Source organism: Meles meles, chromosome 12 (assembly GCF_922984935.1).
Source record: "Meles meles chromosome 12, mMelMel3.1 paternal haplotype, whole genome shotgun sequence".
NCBI classification, from domain to species: Eukaryota; Metazoa; Chordata; class Mammalia; order Carnivora; family Mustelidae; genus Meles; species Meles meles.
The window spans coordinates 45,464,558-45,482,957 of record NC_060077.1 but is presented as its reverse complement, the minus strand read 5'-3'; the positions used below and the strand labels follow the sequence as shown (position 1 = coordinate 45,482,957).

The 18,400-nt window shown below is 43.6% G+C and overlaps 1 protein-coding gene across 1 annotated transcript in view; it reads right to left on the bottom strand.

Moving 5' to 3' along the window:
• The window catches only part of COLEC12 (collectin subfamily member 12), a 191,973-nt gene that overhangs the window by 170,752 nt on the left and 2,821 nt on the right, over nt 1–18,400 (bottom strand). The window contains exon 2 of the mRNA XM_046025989.1: nt 3,796–3,846. Within this exon, the coding sequence (XP_045881945.1) occupies nt 3,796–3,846 (51 nt within the window). The remainder of the gene's footprint in view (nt 1–3,795; nt 3,847–18,400) is intronic.

Genomic DNA, 18,400 nt, shown 5'->3' with positions numbered 1-18,400 from the left:
GATGGGTGAGTCTGGTGGTGGGTATTAAGGGGCCCTTATTGCATGGAGCACTGGGTGTGATGCATAAAGAATGAATCTTGGAACACTGAAAAAATTAAAAAAAAAACAAAAAAACAAAAAAAAAACCAAATACCATTGGAAACAAGCCACCAAGTAACAATTTGCTAGAACAGTGAGCGGCCCCTTTGCCCTGTGAATAATGAACCCCTGGTTCACCAGTAGTCTAATTTCAATGATGCAAATCATAAACAAGACATACCTAAAATTAGACAATAACTAAACCCTATATGTTACCCAGTCTACTTTGCCAAAAGTAAAAGCCGACGATATTACCACATTGAAAAGTAAGTCCTACCTTTCCATCTCTTCAGGAATGAGGTTTCAGACCTGTCATGCTTTGGTATTTGGCAGTGGTTGTACCAAAATGTCCGGAGAGTGACAAAAGCCCCTCATCTCAGAAGCAGGATAACAGCACCTTTGCTTCGATAGCGCTGTACTTTCAAAGCACTGGTCTGCCTGGTATCTCTCTTAGTCTCGCCACAAGCCTGTGACGTAGACTTACATCCCGTCAGGGGTCACTCTGCCCACGGCACAGATGCAGCATCTGAGGCCTACAGCGTGTGACTGGTCTCAAGTCATGAAAGTAAGTAGGGGCCGGTCCTACACGGCTGTGGGGTCTCTGGATTCCTCCCACCTACACCACCTTACATCGACTCTGTCTTCCTGTAATGGTTGAAGTTTAACCATAACTGGAGGAATGACTTCTTGGGTTCTGCAGCGTTCAGTGACCAGCTTTGACTACTTCTTAGGACTGAAAACTCATTTACCTTCAATAAAATCAGAACCAGAGTCCTGAGGCTTGCAAAAATGATGAGGCTCCGTGGTGGGGCCGCAGTCCACTTTCGGGTTCTAGAACTGCAGGGACCCTTCTAGGATATGGGAATTGAGAAATCACCTCAGCCCCATTGTGGGACCCTTCCCCAAGACTACACTTGCCTGAGGGGTAGAAAACCCAGCGTCCAGCTGAGCAAGGACTGAATCTATCTGGGCCTCACCTTACTTATCTATAACATGAAAAGCTGCTTTAAATAATCTCAAAGGCTCTTCCATCTCCAAAATTCTACTCTACCCCTAAGCTGGATATCCATCACTTTGACTAAACAGTCACCCCAAAAACTCTCAATGCTGGGACACCGCTCTCATAACCTTTTCCAAGATGTCCCACATTAATTTCATCCCCATCATCTACTCACACCGCCTGCTCTCACTCTCGCCCTGCCTCTCTGCTCATGGTCTCCAGTACTGGTAAGTTGTTATCATGTGTCTTCTAAGTAATCAGTTTATGATTTCCACACATAATTAAATAATTAAATTAATAATAATTAAATCTTTCAGCAACTATTATTTGTGTGTATTTTTTCACCAAATCCCCACCCATGTAGCGAGTCACATGGTCATGAAATTTTAAATAAAATTTCTCTCAAGGTCACTCTTTTTTTTTTTATAAAGATTTTATTCATTCATTTGAGAGACAGACAAAGACAGAGCACAAGCAAGGGGATGGGTAGAGGGAGAGGGAGAAGCAGACTCCCCAGCAGGTTGGGAGCCCAACATGGGGCTTGATCCTAGGACCTGGAGATCATGACCTGAGCTGAAGGCAGACGCCCAACCACCTGAGCCACCCAGCCATCCTGGTCACTCTTTTTTTTTTTAAAAAGATTTTATTTATTTATTTGACAGAGATCACAAGTAGGCAGAGAGGCAGGCAGAGAGAGAGGAGGAAGCAGGTTTCCTGCTGAGCAGAGAGCCCGACGTGGGGCTTGATCCCAGGACCCTGGGATCATGACCTGAGCTGAAGGCAGAGGCTTAACCACTGAGCCACCCAGGTGCCCCCCGGTCACTCTTCTTAAAGAAACTTTCTCTCATGGTTCTTCATATTTCTACTAATGTCCAAATAAATATCTGCAATCTACTGATTTCCAAAACAGGCATGTCAATATTGATTTTGCCTTCTTTGACAAGTTTGATTTTCCTCTTTATTTCCACCTTTTTTTTTTTTAAGATTTATTTATTTGCTAGAGAGAGAGCATGAGAGCACAAAGCAGGGAGAGCAGTGGGCAGAGGGAGAAGCAGGCTCCCCGCTGAGCAAGAAGCCTCATGCAGGACTTGATCCCAGGACCCTGGGATCATGACCTGAGCCCAAGGCAGACGCTTAACGGACTGAGCCACCTAGGTGCCCCTATTTCTACCTTTTCATTTTGGTCTGTTCTGTCTTCCTTTCCTTTTTTAATTCCCAGGTTCATCTTGGCTCCTGCTATCACGTTCAGTGAGCCCACCCTAGCAGGACAACACAGTCCCAAAACAGGTAATGTGCAGATAAAGGACAGGGGTGAGAAAGTGCTGAGCATCTCTACCAGCACATGAACGGAGGAGCTGTCGGCTTGATGCCACTGCATTCCCACTGTAAAGCCCTACTTCTGCACAGAAAGAGACGCAGAAGTGTATATCCGGAAGGAAGAATGCTAAAGCAATGAGGGAGCCAAGCAGCTGGGGACTATTAACTTAAATCAAAGTCCAGCCAGGAGTTGTTTTTTTTTTGTTTTGTTTTAAACAACAGGAAGTAGATTCATTCTTTTACATTCTGTCTTTCTCTCTCTCTCTCTAACACACACACACACACACACACACACTCATTCTTTTCTCCTCCATCCTCCTTCTTTTCCTCTTGCCAAGGCACAGGAACAAGGCAGACGAAACAAGCCCAGTTCCCTCGAGCTGTCTCTGGAACCTGCCGTGTTCGCTGGCAGCACAAACCCAGAGTGCAGAGCGTGAGACGCGCAGTCGGAGAGAGACTCGCACGGTGTGCAGCAGCCTCAGAGACTGAGGACCGTGTTTCAGTTCCCTACGGCCACCGTAATAGATTTCCACAAACATGGTGGCCTAAAACAACACAAATCTCTCCTCTCACAGTTTGAGGGGCCAGAAATCTGAAATCAACTCCAGTCAGCTGAAATCAAGATGTTGGCAGGGCTGTGCTCCCTCCTGAGGCTCTGACCAGAAAATCCATTTCCTTGCCTTTTTCGGCTTCTAGTGACCATCTGTACTCCTTGACGCATGGCCCCTTCCCCACTGTCAGAGCACATCACTCCAGTCTGCTTCTACCCACCCTCTACCTTCTCCTCTCAGTCATTTATCATCCCTCTCCCTCCCTCTTATTGAGCACACTCCGATGGAGCTTAGAGCCCAACCAGATAGCCCAGGACAATCTCTCCGTCTCAAGGTCTTCAATTTAATTCCATCAGCAAAGCACCTTTTGCCATCGAAGGTTAACATGCAAGTTCCAGAGATCCGGACATATATCTCTCTGGGGGCCACTTCCCAGGCTACCACAGGGCACCTCTGTCTGCCTGGTTTCCTGGAGAAAGTCTTCCTCTCACTTATCCACTAAGTTAAGGACATGAGATGAGAAAAGAGGACAAAAATGTTTTCCAAATATCAAAACAGAGAAATCTTGTGTATTTTTGCTCCTGTCCCATCACAGAGTTACCTTGCCCATTGTTCTGCATATTAAACCATCCGGTTTGTATTCAGAGAACTCCATGAGCATCCCATTGCTTTCCGTGCCTGGTCACAGCTCCTGTTCCATTACCATCATGGTTATGAGAAATCATCCTCCTGTTACACAGAAACTCCATTTCCAACCAAAACTGGGCCTCAGAACTACACATATCCACGTGCCTGTTACCACATCCCAGATCAGGCATGGAGAAGAAAAAGAGCTTTGCTAGAACTCACCAAACCTCTTGTAACCGAAGGACTGCACCTCCTCCTCTTCTGCAAAGTCGTCTGTGGGAGAAGAAAAGACACAGGGTTAACCCTGGGAAGGTCCAGAAGCCCGTGGTGGGTGAGGGATCCCACGGCTGCGATCTCCATCCTACCTTCCCCTCGCCCCACACTTGTCCTTCTGCTCCTGGAGCATGCCACGCTTTCTGAGAAAGACCACAGGGTCGCTGCACTGGCTGTTCCCTCTGGCTGGAATGCTCTTCCTCCTGTTTTGAGGAGACTCCTTCTAATTCAGGTCTCGGCTGAAGTGTGACATCTCTGGGATGCCTTTCTGGACCACAACCTGGCCATCCCTGTCATACCACCTTGCTTTAATATTATTCTCTGACACCATCCTTGAGAGAGAGAGAGAGAGAGAGAGAGAGAGAGAGTGTGTGTGTGTGTGTGTGTGTAGTGTTATCATGCATTCTGCGAGCACACAACTTTTTTTGTTTTGTTTCATGAACAAATCCCCCATGCCTGCCACAAAGCAGGGGCGAAATAAATTTTGTTGAATGATGACTGGATAACCAGCTGTCCAGAGGGTTACATTATCGTCACAGAACTGAGTGAACCTAAAGCCCTCCCTCTCAGATGCCAGGCTCCGGGGTCACGTCTAAATGTGGCATCTCAGGAGCCCAGCATGACTTCTGCAGTGACAACAGAATCCTTCCCACTCCCTTGCCATTGGATAACTGGGACCTACAGATGGTTTCCCAGTAAATACATTTCAAAACACAACCTTGTTCTAGGAATTCCTAAATGAAGACTCCTCTGGAATCAAAAGAAATAGGTCAGCAAAGCTTTCTACCAAAAGGTCAGAATCCACCACCACCTCCCACCCGCCACCAAGACAAAGGCAATGTGATTCCTTATCACAATGATAAGGAACCCATTTTACAGTTCTGCCAAGGGTGGGTCTGGTGATTTCTCGGGCAACTTCTGATGACAAGTAAAGGTGTCAAGGCGAGGACTTTCCAGGGAGCCCAAATCAACTTCTCTTTAGCCGGTCACGGTGGTGATGCACCAGCACTCAGTTCTCCCCCTGCGCGCCGTTCAGTTCAAAAGCACTAATTTGGACCAGAGACCACCAGCAGAGGTGCTTCAGAAATGAGTGAAACCCGGTCCCTTCCCTCAAGAAGCTGACAGGCTTTCAAGGGTGGAAAATAAAGCCTCTCTGATCCTCTTTTTCGGACCCAAATGGGATGCAGGACGTGGATCTACCTGAACCTTCAAATGTCATGAGAAAACCCAAGATGTAGGACATCAACTACACAATGCGGTGGGCCTTGGGGCACTACTGTGTAATGAGGTGCTCTGAAAACACAAGTGAGAGAGCAACTGCTTCCAGCAGAGAAAGGAGAAGTGTGATAGCTCTGTATTTTATCATCGTTTCCTTACTTGGAGAACAGGGAAGAGATCTTGCTGGCCAGGTCTTTATAATTAAAGATTAATGCTTTAGTTCTTTCTACATGTTAGAACATGCTTACCACCCAGAGAACAGCACCTTTCTCAGTCACTCAGTGACTGGTTATTTCCACAAATACATGTTAAGCTCCTCTGGGCCAGCTTTACTAAGTAATCCTATCACATTAATGACTGAGTAGCTTGGTCTAGTCTCAATTAATGAGAAACCCTTATCTGCTGCTTCTGCTTAGAAATCCATGCATTTATTATTCACTCATTCAATAAATACATGCTTGGATCCTAGTGGAGAGGGTAAGACGGGAATACAGGGAATGGTACCACCCAGACGTCAGCTTCCCCTGCCAGCTCCAGCCCCTCCCCTCCCCTGTCCCTTCTGCAGAAGGATCTACTCACACACAGATGTTGCGAACCAAGGAGCATCACTGAGGATGTCAGAGTGGGAACAAAAGAGTGATTTATGCTGTACCCCTTATAGCAAATAGCTTAAAATTTCCCATTAGACATTTCTGTTCTTACCCCCCCCCCCCCCACCCAAAGCTTCTTTTCAGCAGGCCTACCATTAGTTTGTTTGTTTGTTTTCTTTTTCCCTCTCTGATCTTTTTCCCATGCAGCATTAGTCTGACTGACTCCTGTCTCCTTCCTGAAATTTCCCTGGGAACTTCAAATGTCTCATATTTTTGTTATTAAAGCAATTCAGCTCTTTCTCCAAATTAACATACTCAAACCCATTCAGGGGTTCAAGAAAACAAAGTCCTTCCAGGTGACCCCTAATAAGACTCGAGGATCTCCTGGTTCTTGTCTTAAGCCTCATCCCAAAAGGGATCAGGAATTCTTACAGCAGCTACTAAAAGAATACAAAGTTTTGTCTCATCCAACTCTACAACTAGAAAATCATGAGCTCTGAGGGGTATACGTCAAGTACCACAGATGACATCTCGCTTGGATGATCAGGGAAGTTCTCACAGAGAAGCATCTTAAGTGAGTCTTCTTCATGTTTTTCCTTTGGAGGGAAAGAGAGAATTTGGGAAACACGGCATACTATACCCCTTTCTTGGCAATTCATCGTGGTTTTTGAACTATTAGAGACTGGGACGTGCTAATAGAAAGACAAAAAAACTTGTTTAATTTTGTTTCACTCCATGTTTTCAACAGCTGACCTTAGAATCCTTTTCTCATATCCTTAAAGCCTGGGTAAAGTCGGTCAGGTAATACTTACCTACAGTTCACTAGACCCCCAGGGCCCACGGCCGCGTTTCCCCAGCTGTGCAGCCAACAAACAGACCATTCATGCTGGTGACGGAGCCAGAGAAAAAGAAAGAGGCCAGAGCCAATGGCTCTGTGGCTGTGTGGGCAACCCTTATCAGGCGACACAAGCCCCAGGAGAGAAGATGAGAGGTCAAGTGTTCCTAACTACAGAACATTTTAGAGGGCAGAACACTACAATGGGGCCCACAGTGGCAGACAGATGGTTTGAGGATGACAAATAAGGCTGACATGGTGTGCAGTGTTTTATTCTGTTCTCAAAACATTTCCTCACACCCTATAGGCCCAAGCTAAGTGCATCCCAGGCAGTCTTTACAGTACTGAGGGCCGGTGGATGTGATAATCTCAGTAAGTTAAGTGAAGAGGTTCAGTTGGTTTGAGGACTGAGTATGTGATGCCCTACAGTTAGAATTTACCTCTCCTTCCCATACACTCCCTTTGCATCCATCTGACAGTACTTTCCTTCCTCTGCCCCATATTCCAGTTCCTGGTTTTCATGCCACCAGACAGAAAACAGGAAACTTCCCATGTTGTACCCTCAGCAGCTAGTACATTTGTAGCATGTAACGGATACTCAGTAGTGGTTGAAAATTAAGTAGATTAGAGTTATACATGTGTCTATCTCTACTACCAGCTGATGAATTCCTGAAGGAAAGAGCTTAAATTTTTTCTTTTTGAATATCCACCATGTTTGCGGAAAATAAGAGAACTAATAATTAGTTAATACCTCCTATATACCAGGTACTTCCTCTTCACAATGCTTCTGTTTTACAGATGAGAAACTGAGCCTCGAGGCAGGTATATATAACTTGATCCCAGGTCTCACAGCTTATGAGTAGACAGACCAAGACTAAGACCCAGATCTGGGGAGCCCTTGATTCCACACTGTGATAGTCACTGACCTCACAGACCCAAGACACCGACCCCTGTGCTAGCAGCAGCAAAGCTAAGATGCAATGCTTTCCACCACAGAATCCTGAAAAGGCTCAGGAATCTGGGGCACAGGTCACTCTTAAAGGAGTATCAAGGTAAGGCTAAAATAGGAGGATGAGATGAACATATATGAAAGAAGCAGCTGACTATAACCAGAAAGATAACAGATGTTGGCAAGAATGTGCAGAAATCAGAAGCCGTCTACGCTATGGTGACAATGCAAAATGGTGCGGTCACTTTGGAACACGGTCCGACTGTTCTTCAAAAGGTGAAGCAAAGAGACACCGTATGATGTGGCCATTCTGCTCCAGGCATACACCCAAGAGAGATGACAACCATGTCTACACAAAGACTTGCACACATATGTCCGTAGCGGTTATTAGTCATTAGAGAGAAAAGTGGAAACAACCTGAATGTCTACAAAACGATGAAGGGATAAATTAGCATAGAGACATACAATGGAGTATGACTGAGCTATAAAAAGGAAGGAAACACTGACACACACCACAATGCGGATGGCCTTGAAAACATCATGCAAAGTGGAAGAAGCCGGTCATGACAGACTGCATAGTGTACAACTCCATTTCTATGAAGTGAAATGTCTACACGAGACAAATTCACGGAGTTGGAAAGCAGCTCAAAAGCTGCCCAGGGCTGGAGGTTTTAGGGTGAAAATGGGGAGTGAATGCTAAACGGGTATGGGATTCCTTTGGGGGGTGACAGAAATATACTAAAATTTATTGTAATGATGGTTTCAAAGCCTGTGAATATACCAAACTAAAACAAAGCAAAACAACCCCACTGACTTACACATTTTAAACAGTTTGCGTGGTATGCAGGGGAAAAAAAAAAAAGCAGCTGGACTTCCCAAGTCCCCCTGCCAAGCTAGGTAACTGGCCCTCCCTGACTACAGCAGAAGGTTTAAGGTTTATTATTCAGAGAAGTTAAAAACAAAAGGTCTCTTGTCTAGAGGACACCAGGAACAGCTGAGATGAGGGGACTGTTGTGGAATCGGGGAAAAGGTGAAAGTTTACACACTGAATGTCCCGACACGCGGTCGTCCTCTCCCACTCAGTCAGCCAGTGTGTACCCTTCAGGCCAAAGACTGGAAGGCTCTTCCTGGGTAATCTGACCAGTTAAGAGGAAAACAAACGAATGTTTCTGATTCTGGGAGGTCCCTGGTGGAAAAGCCCAGCCAGTTCAGCTTAGAGGGACAGTCACAGTTCACAAATCCCACCAAAACAGAGAGGTTCTAATTAACCCTTATAATAACCTGCTCCCACAGATGAGAAGACACCACACATCTGACACAGCCTTTAACATGAAAAGACAAAGATGAAAATAAAGAAATCAGATAAAGAAATCTGGAGGAAATACATGTGACATGAAAACATTTTCAAGAAAAATATTCTACCATTAATATCCTTAGAGAGGTAAGAGAAGATAATGTATCCATAAAATTAGAACAGGATGCTATAACAAAGAAAGAACCACAGAGATAAAGAAAAAGCTCTGGGAAATTAAAAGTATGATTACAAAAATAAAAACCTAATAGAAGAGCTGGGAAATAGGGTTGACATAGTCTGACAGTAGGAAGAAAAAAGCAAGTAAATGGAAAAGAGCAAAGACGGGGTGCCTGGGTGGCTCAGTGGGTTAAAGCCTCTGCGTTTGGCTCAGGTCATGATCCCAGGGTCCTGGGATCAAGCCCCACATCAGACTCTCTGTTCAGCAGGGAACTTGCTTCCTCCTTTCTCTGCCTGCTTCCTCCTCTCTCTGTCTGCTTCTCTGCCTACTTGTGATCTCTGTCTGTCAAATGAATAAATAAAATCTTAAAAAAAAAAAAAAGAGCAAAGACCAAAAAAATTTTTTAGAGAATCCATTCAGTGGGTCCAATATTCAAATAACAGGTGTTTTGGGTAAAAGAACATTTCTTTGATGGTAGAGAACCATCAGAGGAAGAACTGAACAGCAATTTTCAGTACTGAAGGAGTCTTTGGAGAGAAAGGGATTACTTCCCAGCACAAAGGAAAGAGATCTGTTCCAAGGCACATCACTATAACACTTCAGAACACTGAGGACAAAAAGAAAATCCTAAAAGCTTCCAGACAGGGGAAAAGAAAAAAAAGAAAGAAAGAAAGAAAGAAAATGACCTCACTTCTCAACAGCAAAACTAAAAGAATATAGATCAATGCCCTCAAAATTCTACAGCTAAATTATTTCCTATACAGAAAGCTCTCAAGCGGTTAAATAGGTAATATAAAGATCTCTTCAAAACCACAGATCGCTCTAAAACGTACCTCTCATGCATACTTTCCTCAAGACATTAGAGAATGCATTCCACTAAAATAAGGAACAAACCCAGAAAGACGTGTTGTGTCCCCATATACATGCACACTACACACCCTAATCTAACCCTAACCCTGAGGAAGTCAGAAGGCTCCAAGGAAGATTTCTTCAAAAAGATGGAAATGAGCAAACATCTACTATAGGTGAACACCTGTGTAGAGATCCGGAGAAGAGGAAGAGATTCGGGATGGACGATGATGTGTATATACGTAGGAAGCTAAGCAAGCAAAATAACAAGAGGATTATTAACTCTAGAGGAAGAGAAGTTATGCAAGAAAGAAACAGGAGTCAGCTGTGAACACTAAATATTGCTTTAATCAAGACTGTGATGTGACTCTATTGGGATGATGCAGGGCGACAGAAGGCGTCCATGAGGGTGTTGGAGATGAAGGGTGAAAGAACTAAATCCTTATCAGATATAAAGGGAAGTCAATATATAACGCCTAAACTCAAAATAATGGTAGTAATAAGGAGGAGGAGGAAGAGGAGGAGGAAGTGTCCCAAAGCATGGGACTTAAAGAAAAGGCTCTGTGGCAGAAGGTCTGCATGAAGGACTACCAGTAATTCTTTTCATCCCTCCATGTTCAAGTCCATTTCCACTCTCTTGAATCTGGGAGGGCCCTACAACTTGCTTTGGCTGATGGAATTTGCCAGAAGTGGCAGTGGGTGACCTCAGAAACCGGGCCTGAGATGCCCTCCAGCTTCTGTGTTCACCCTCCTGGCAGGCAGCTACCGTGGGCAAAGTCCGACTACCATGCTGGACTGGGGGCCCCCCAAGAAGAGAAGATCTCTGGAGGACGAGAGACGATGACGGGAAGGAAGCCGTTCCAGCCACCCCGCTGATGCCCAGCCACGGGGGTGAAGCCGGCCAGCCTGGCCAACCCCTCAGGAAGCAGAGGCCAGCCCAAATTGTAGAATCTTGAACAAATAAACAACAGTTGTTTTAAGCTGCAAGGTTTGGGGAAGGTTTGTTAGGCATTAGTAGATAACCGCAAGAAAAGTAAATGCCAAAAGAAAATGCTAAAAATGTTCTGAAGAGGCTGCCTCTCGGGACTGGAAAATGATGAAATGAAGGTGGGTCGGGCTGGCAACTGCTGTTTTTCATAACAAATCTCATTCATAATAAATATTAGTCAACTCGTCGAACTATGTACATGTCTGACTTTGATTTAAAAAAAAAGAAAAAAGCAAACAAAAAACAAGGGAATGTGGGTGGAAGATAAAAGGCAGGTAGACAACAATGAAAGTGCTCAGGTCCTACGGATGCCAATGACCAGAGAAGGTGCAGAGGACCCGGGTCCACCCCGCTGCAAAGAGCCAGTGTGAGTTCAACCTGCAGCAATAGAACACGAAGTCTGGACTTGCAGCCATCGATCCCTGGCACACCGCATGTCCTGACAAATGCCAGGCTGAACAGAACAAGCTCAGACTTTTTTAGGAGCCAGGCTGAAGGACCGTGGACAGAGGCCAGGCTGAGTTCAGAGTTCTTTTCCAAGGTGAGTTGGGTGATGCTGTCCAGATTATGCAGCCATCAGCGACTCTGTGCTCTTTCTACCTCAGTGCAGTCCCAGCTCATGTAAACCCATCACTGTTAGAACAAAACAGCACAGTCCCGTCAGGGGGTAAAATGTTTAACTGCTTCCAAACCAGCTGGTGAATGTGCTCTGCTGGGAGCATTCCTGCCAGCTCTTCCCATGAGTTCCCACCACCAATGCCTACTGGAGCAGGGCTGGGTGGTGAGGAGAGGAGAAAGTGCCCTTGCACTCCTGGGGCCAAATGCCCCTGAGTCTACAATCACCCTCCATTGGCCAGTGCTGCATGGAGGAGCTTTCATGGAGTTAGGGGTCTGGGGAACTCTGGCCTCCACAGAGTGTCGCCTGGGTTGCTAAGTATTTTGGACATCCCCTGGGACACTGCTGTACTGTCTGGGAGGACTTTCCTCCTAACGCTAGGCTGATATACTGGTAAAGCTTGGCTTTTGGAATTGTAAGACCTGAGTTGGAACTCCGGCTCAACTCGTGACCCCAGCCGAAATCAAGAGTCCAATGCCCAACTTACTGAGCCACCCAGGTGCCCCAGTGATTGAGTTTCAAAAGACACAAAGTTCTGGGGCGCCTGGGTGGCTCAGTGGGTTAAAGCCTCTGCCTTCGGCTCAGGTCATGACCCCAGACTTCAGTGATCGAGCCCCACGTCGGGCTCTCTGCTCCACGGGGAGCCTGCTTCCTTCTCTCTCTCTGCCTGCCTCTCTGCCTAGTTATGATTTCTCTCTGTCAAATAAATAAAATTAAATTAAATTAAAAAGTCTGTTTAAAAGACACGAAGTTCTGGTCTGAAGTGAGCATCTAGGGAGGTAAACAGCAGGAAATTTTGGTTAACAAGGGTAATATGTGGGGTGGGTTCAATATGATCTATAGCTAACCGGCACTGAAGTATCCAGTTGATACTGAAAAAAAATGTATCTTAATGAATTTGAGTTACAAAAACTGAAGACATACACTCTTTAACCTTGATTTAACCCTAAGAACCAAACTGGTACTATCTGCCATGGCTTCAAAGCTTTCTAAATATAAAACCTTATGTGGCCCCTTGTATAGTTTGCTTTACCCTACTGGCATTTTTGGGCCACACTTGTTAAGTATTCTACAAGGGAATTAGTTCAGCGCAGTGTAGTAAAATACAGAGGTTCAGGATAATTTTGGTGGGGTAATTAGATCTGCCTTCCAGGCTTCTCCCCTACCCGACCCTAAATGGATAAAAGGAATTTGTAGCGATTTAAATACTTTTAGTGGTTTGGGGCTCCTGGGTGGCGCAGTGGGTTAAAGCCTCTGCCTTCGGCTCAGGTCATGATCCCAGGGTCCTGGGATCGAGCCCCGCATCGCATCGGGCTCTCTGCTCAGCAGGGAGCCTGCTTCCCTTCCTCTCTCTCTGCCTGCCTCTATGCCTGCTTGTGATCTCTGTCTGTCAAATAAATAAATAAATAATCTTTAAAAAAATAAATACTTTTAGATTATTCCAAATATTGCAGAAGATTCATTTCAATTACTCAGCTGCTTTTCAAATGTTATATTTTGCAACAATGCGATCACTTTTTGGTTCAGTGGTATAAGTGTTTTTTGTTGTTGTTTGCTTTTTGTTTTTAGTCAGTATTATAGATACAAACTGGCCCCAATTTCTGGCACAACTTATAATTCTGATGCTTGTAAAAACAGCAGATACTTGCTTGTAGGGTAAAAAGAGCTACAATACCATTTTCCTTCCTTTACAGTCCAACAAAATTGAAGTGGTTGCGTTTATTTTGTTACTTTTACCACTAAATTGGTAGTGGGGGCTAAACCAGATTTCCCCCAGGAGCCAACTTCAACAACTTAAAAAGTAAGAAACAAATATGATACTCAAAACCTTGATCCCCACATCTACCCCTCATGGGTAACTACAGGGGAGAGGACATGCTTCCTTTTCTTTTAGGAGGGAACCCCCTCATCCAGTCACACATTGGTAGAGTGAATAACAAGAAAGTCTGGAGGAAGATGAATCACCGCCTCAAATTTTGTAAGGGCTCTGGAAGCCCTCAAATACATGGGTCATTTGTCAAAGAAAACTAATGCTGTCCATTTCTCTGGAGGCATGCAAAAATAACAGGTCTTTGCTAACTCCCCCAATAAATATATAAATACATACAGACAGACAGACAGACAAACATAAAGGATACATCTGTTTTGGTTGAAATTCCATAACTTTAGGTTATCTGAACAGTTATGCCAAAGCAATATATTGTAATTAATTACAAATGATAGACCAACATTGAGCTTAGGAGACAAAGTCTGAGAAAACTTCAATTTTCTCTCACCTCCCATACTGAGATGTCATACTGCAAGGTTGTGGGGTGCCCTGATGCACCATTTGCCTCTTAATTACAATTAGAACAATGCAATCTGAAATATGAACTCTAATTCAAGATAATGAATCAGGTCGCATCGTCCCTCCAAAGGAAAATATCCCTGGCTGCAGGCAGGTTGTCCTCTCCTCCCGTGTCCTCTAGCAACATTTATCAGAACCTCAGCTCGGGCACTTTTCACATCTTACCTTAGATTACAGTTGTTTATGCATAAGCCTTACACTGCCCACTAGACTGCAAGCTCCTTAAGGACAGGCTATATATGTACTAAATGTTTGAATATGTCTCAGTAATATGCTAAACAAATATTTGAATATGTTTAATATAAAGATTATTTGAATACATTTAAATATATTAAAGAATAAGTGAAAGCCAGTTAGGATTTGGTGGCCCAAAGAAATTAAAAAAATACAAATATGACAGCTTAATAGGAAATCAACACTAGCAGTGAAATAGACATGATCTCATACAGTTTTTTTTAAAAATACACATATATACCTGTTTTAATAGTTCCTTTTTTATACATATATATGAAATATATATATTTAAAGATTTTATTTATTTGACACAGAGAGACACAGTAAGAGATGGAACACAAGTAAGGAGAGTGGGAGAGGGAGAAGAAGGCTTCCCGCTGAGCACGGAGCCCAATGTGGGGCTCAATCCCAGGACCCTGGGATCCTGGCCTGAGCCGAAGGCAGTCTCTTAATGACTGAGCCACCCAGGTGCCCCTGTCTTAATAGTTCCTCAGAGAAAAATTTGTTTTATGTTTTGATTCTTTTATGTCATATTTGTACTGGGATAAAACTGGACACTGCATTTGAGATACAAATTTTTAAAATATTACATCATTATCATTAGGCACCTGAACAAAGGTGCTCCAGGAAAATTAGTGCTCATGGGCAAATCAAATGTATTTACAAATATTAAATCAAATTTTCTACGACTATCATAAATGAGAAAAATCATATGATTTCACTAGAATTGCAAATTCACTATAAATATGGTCCCTGCATTTTCAGTAGGGCTGGTTGTGTGTGTGTGTGTGTGTGTGTGTGTGTGTGGTTTTGTTTTTTTTTTTTACACTACATTATAATGACAACAAGAACACAAGAGAGAGCCGCTGGAGGTGGACCAACATGAGCACTGTTCCTATAGAGAGTGCAGCTCCCTTCTATCCCTGAGGTCATTTTTAACACATTCATAATTTGAAAATTACTTTCCTTTCAAAACTGAGCTCTGTTCTTCATGGTATAAACTGTATCACTTGATTAACTTAAATGGTTCATAACTGGCAATTATATTACAGCCTGGAGGAAGCAGCAGGTTACAATTACACAGTATTACAAAAACTAAAATGTCCTGAATTTTCCTTACCTATTGGACACCATCCTAAAGAACTGATCTATCCTAACCTATTGAATCCTCAAATAAACAAACAAAAATGTCATTGTGCAGATGCTGTTACTATTCCCCCTTTGACAGATAAGGAAACCAGGCCCCTCAGGGGAGGTTAGGTAATTTGCATATGGCCACCAGGCCCTCTGGTTTCACAGTCCAGACTCCTTGTCACCACATTAGAATTCTCAGGTTCAATTCCTGGGATCACTATGTATGATGACATTCTATGAAATGTTGTATTTTAAAGTATATATTTTGCATTATAAGAGAGGACTATTTTGCCTGTGAATGATAAGTTGTTATATAAGTATCAGTGAGTTTCCTAACATTTCTAGGTCTTAAGGAAGTGACTAAGGCTCAAAGAAGTGTAACTGCTTCCACGAAAGCCTAGGACAAGTTAGGCAGAATGTTAAATGTCCAATCTCTCACGCTAGTGACTATGACCTCATGTGATACAGATTTGTAATCCCAAACCATTCAGGAAGCATAAAGGAGTCATATTTAATAAATCCCAGTCCAATAAATTTACTTAATTTTAAAAATTTCTCCCATGTGGAAAAACACATTTCCTTTATATTCTAACGAGTACTGATTGAGTACGCATGATAAATTCAGGGATTAGTTCTTTGGCATCTTAATTTGGGACTACTAATTTCTGTTTATGTTGGCTCTCACGGCCGTATAATTACCAAGGTCCCCTACGTAAGAAATCAGCAAGACCTTTTCAGGGTCCTCTATTGGTTTGGGTTCTTCAAATAACACCCGCTTACACAGAAATCAAATCAGTGCTTGATTGAAAGTTACTTCCCTCAAGCTCTGTTGGTGTGGTCAGAAACTGTGTTGTCAGCAGTAAAGAATGCAATACTTTCTATGAAGAATGTCTATCCTCCCCTAGCCCTTGCTCAAAATGTTTATTACTATCTCCACTCCTACTGTTTTATTTTTGTTGGTTTCTTTAACAGATCACCTACAGTGGTTACAGTCTGTTCTTGAAAACGGCACTTCGGACGATGTTCCGTTTTCTCCTGGCAAACCTGTCAGCAGGACCGTGGTATAGAGGCTGTTTTCAGAATTGCTGGCTTCGGTGGGCCATTCACATTCAGTCAGTCAGTCATAAGCAAAACCTCCTAAAGATAAACTCCCCACACCACAACGACCCTGGAATCTGCTTTATCTTTGCAGAGCTCCTGTCTAGAGGAGATCCTCTCGTGGCTGGCTGAAGAGCACATCAATTTCCTCAGACCTTCGACGCCAGGTGATTACATGTCTGAGTCCAGACAATAGGACCTTCTCTGTGTTGCTCACTTAGTATCTACTGGAAAGCAGCACACAGTAGGTACTCAGCAAAGATGTGCTGATTGAGTGGAATGTTAGGGTTTGGCTAGGAAGGAGTCTAAGCTAGGGGGGTAACGTGGATTCTGGAGTCAGACTGCCTGAGTCTGCATACCAGTTTTGCCATTGACTTGCTGGATGCCCTTACAAGGAACTACACCTCTTTAAGCCTAAGTGTTCCCATCTGAAAAATGGAGAAAATAAGAACACTTGGCTTGGCAGGTGTTCAGTAAATGTTAGCTATTATTAGAGAGAAAAATAAGATGTGGGCCTATAAGTGGCCATCAGTCTCACCTAAGAAGTTGTTGGTGAGCATAAACCATGGTTCAGATCAACCTTGTTCCTGGCATTTATCTTCCAGCTCATGACCCTGTTCTGGGCCATAGACAGGAACTCTGGAAGCTGAGAGACAGTGAGCCTGTGCCTTCGGAATGGCAGAAGATGGAGAGCACAGAACCAGCCTGGCAAAGCTGACCCCGTGGTGGAGGTAGACTCTCTTCACAGATGTGTATCTTTCAGGCCTAGAATGCTGTCCTCCTACCTGGCCGTCCAATTCTTCCCACTCTGATTCACCAGATGAACTTCCAAAGCACCACAGACACACATACCGCCAACAGGAAGGCTGCGCTCTGCCACGGCTCTGGGCTTCCTCTCCCAGGACCCCACCCCTGCTTCCCACCATGGGCAGACATGTGTCAGATTTGCCCCCTGAGAGACTACTCACAAGCTGTGTTCATTCACCCCAGGCAAAATATGCTTTTCTTCTATCACAAAATTTAAATATCTATTTTCCCATCTGAAAACTTGGAGGGCCATTTAACTTACTTCGGCAGCAGCTGCATCAACTGTCTTAAAAGACTATTTTAATGAGAGTAAGTGTTAATTCAGAAAATTAGGCACCTGGTTTGCTATAGCTTGAGAACTATCATCTGCCAGCTTTTCCCAGTCATACCTTATCAGTGGATGAGCTGCATGGTTAAGGAGCTGGGGAGGGTAAGCAGGGCACAATCTTGGGAAATTGCGGAGGAGACCACAGGAAAGATCTATACTTAGCAATAATTAAGCCTCAGATTAAGAATGTTAAGCATCCCCAAACTAATGAAAAGTCAAAAGTATAATTAGATTGCAAATTCACCTTCCAAAGGAAGGGTAGTCCCAGTTCCAATCAGTGAAGGGAAAAAGGCCTCATTTTGTTTCCAGTTCCTTTCATAAAACATGATGCTTTCAGTGCAGTCAGCCCTTACACAATTGTTTACGTATCCCAGTTAAGGACAAGAAATCTTAGAGACAGCGGTAAGGCAAGGAGACTGTGAGTCCAGAAAAACAACCGGCAGTAGACTGCTTACCAGAGCATTTTTAAAGAATTATTGCCAACAGTATTTTAGAAATGTTTATATACAAGCACACAAAAATAAGCAGCTGAATACTATGTTTTGATGGCACCAACCTCCTCCCTGTGTTAAATTAGAACGGTGGTTTGGACCTCAGTGGTCCCGTGTGCTGGTGGTTGTTTTTGGCCATCTCTTAGGCAACAAGTGCTGCTGCTTTAAAACTCACCAATATTCCCAACTTTAAGAACTAGAAATGTGATTTAATATTAACACACCTAACTCTGGAGGAGTCAGATTCCTTCAAAAAGAATGTGAGTATTTATCCAAAACATGAGATTAATGGTGCAGTACAGCTAATTGAAAATGAAACTGGAAATTAAAACCAATTTCGTGTTTTAATCAGTTTGGAAGACTGCAAGTATTGCAGCAATGAGGCAAGTAATTTTCTTCTGGAAAATATATAATGATGTCATTATTTTGGTACTTATGATTCCAGAGATGGAGGAAATAAGACCGAGACAAATATTTGCTGAATGCAACAGATAGGTGGCGCTGTGGCTCATGGCGGATATGGAATTACACTCCAAAAGCCAGGTTTATTACCCAAGCCATGAAACACAATTAGAAAGTCAAACAGAAAGTCAAACCT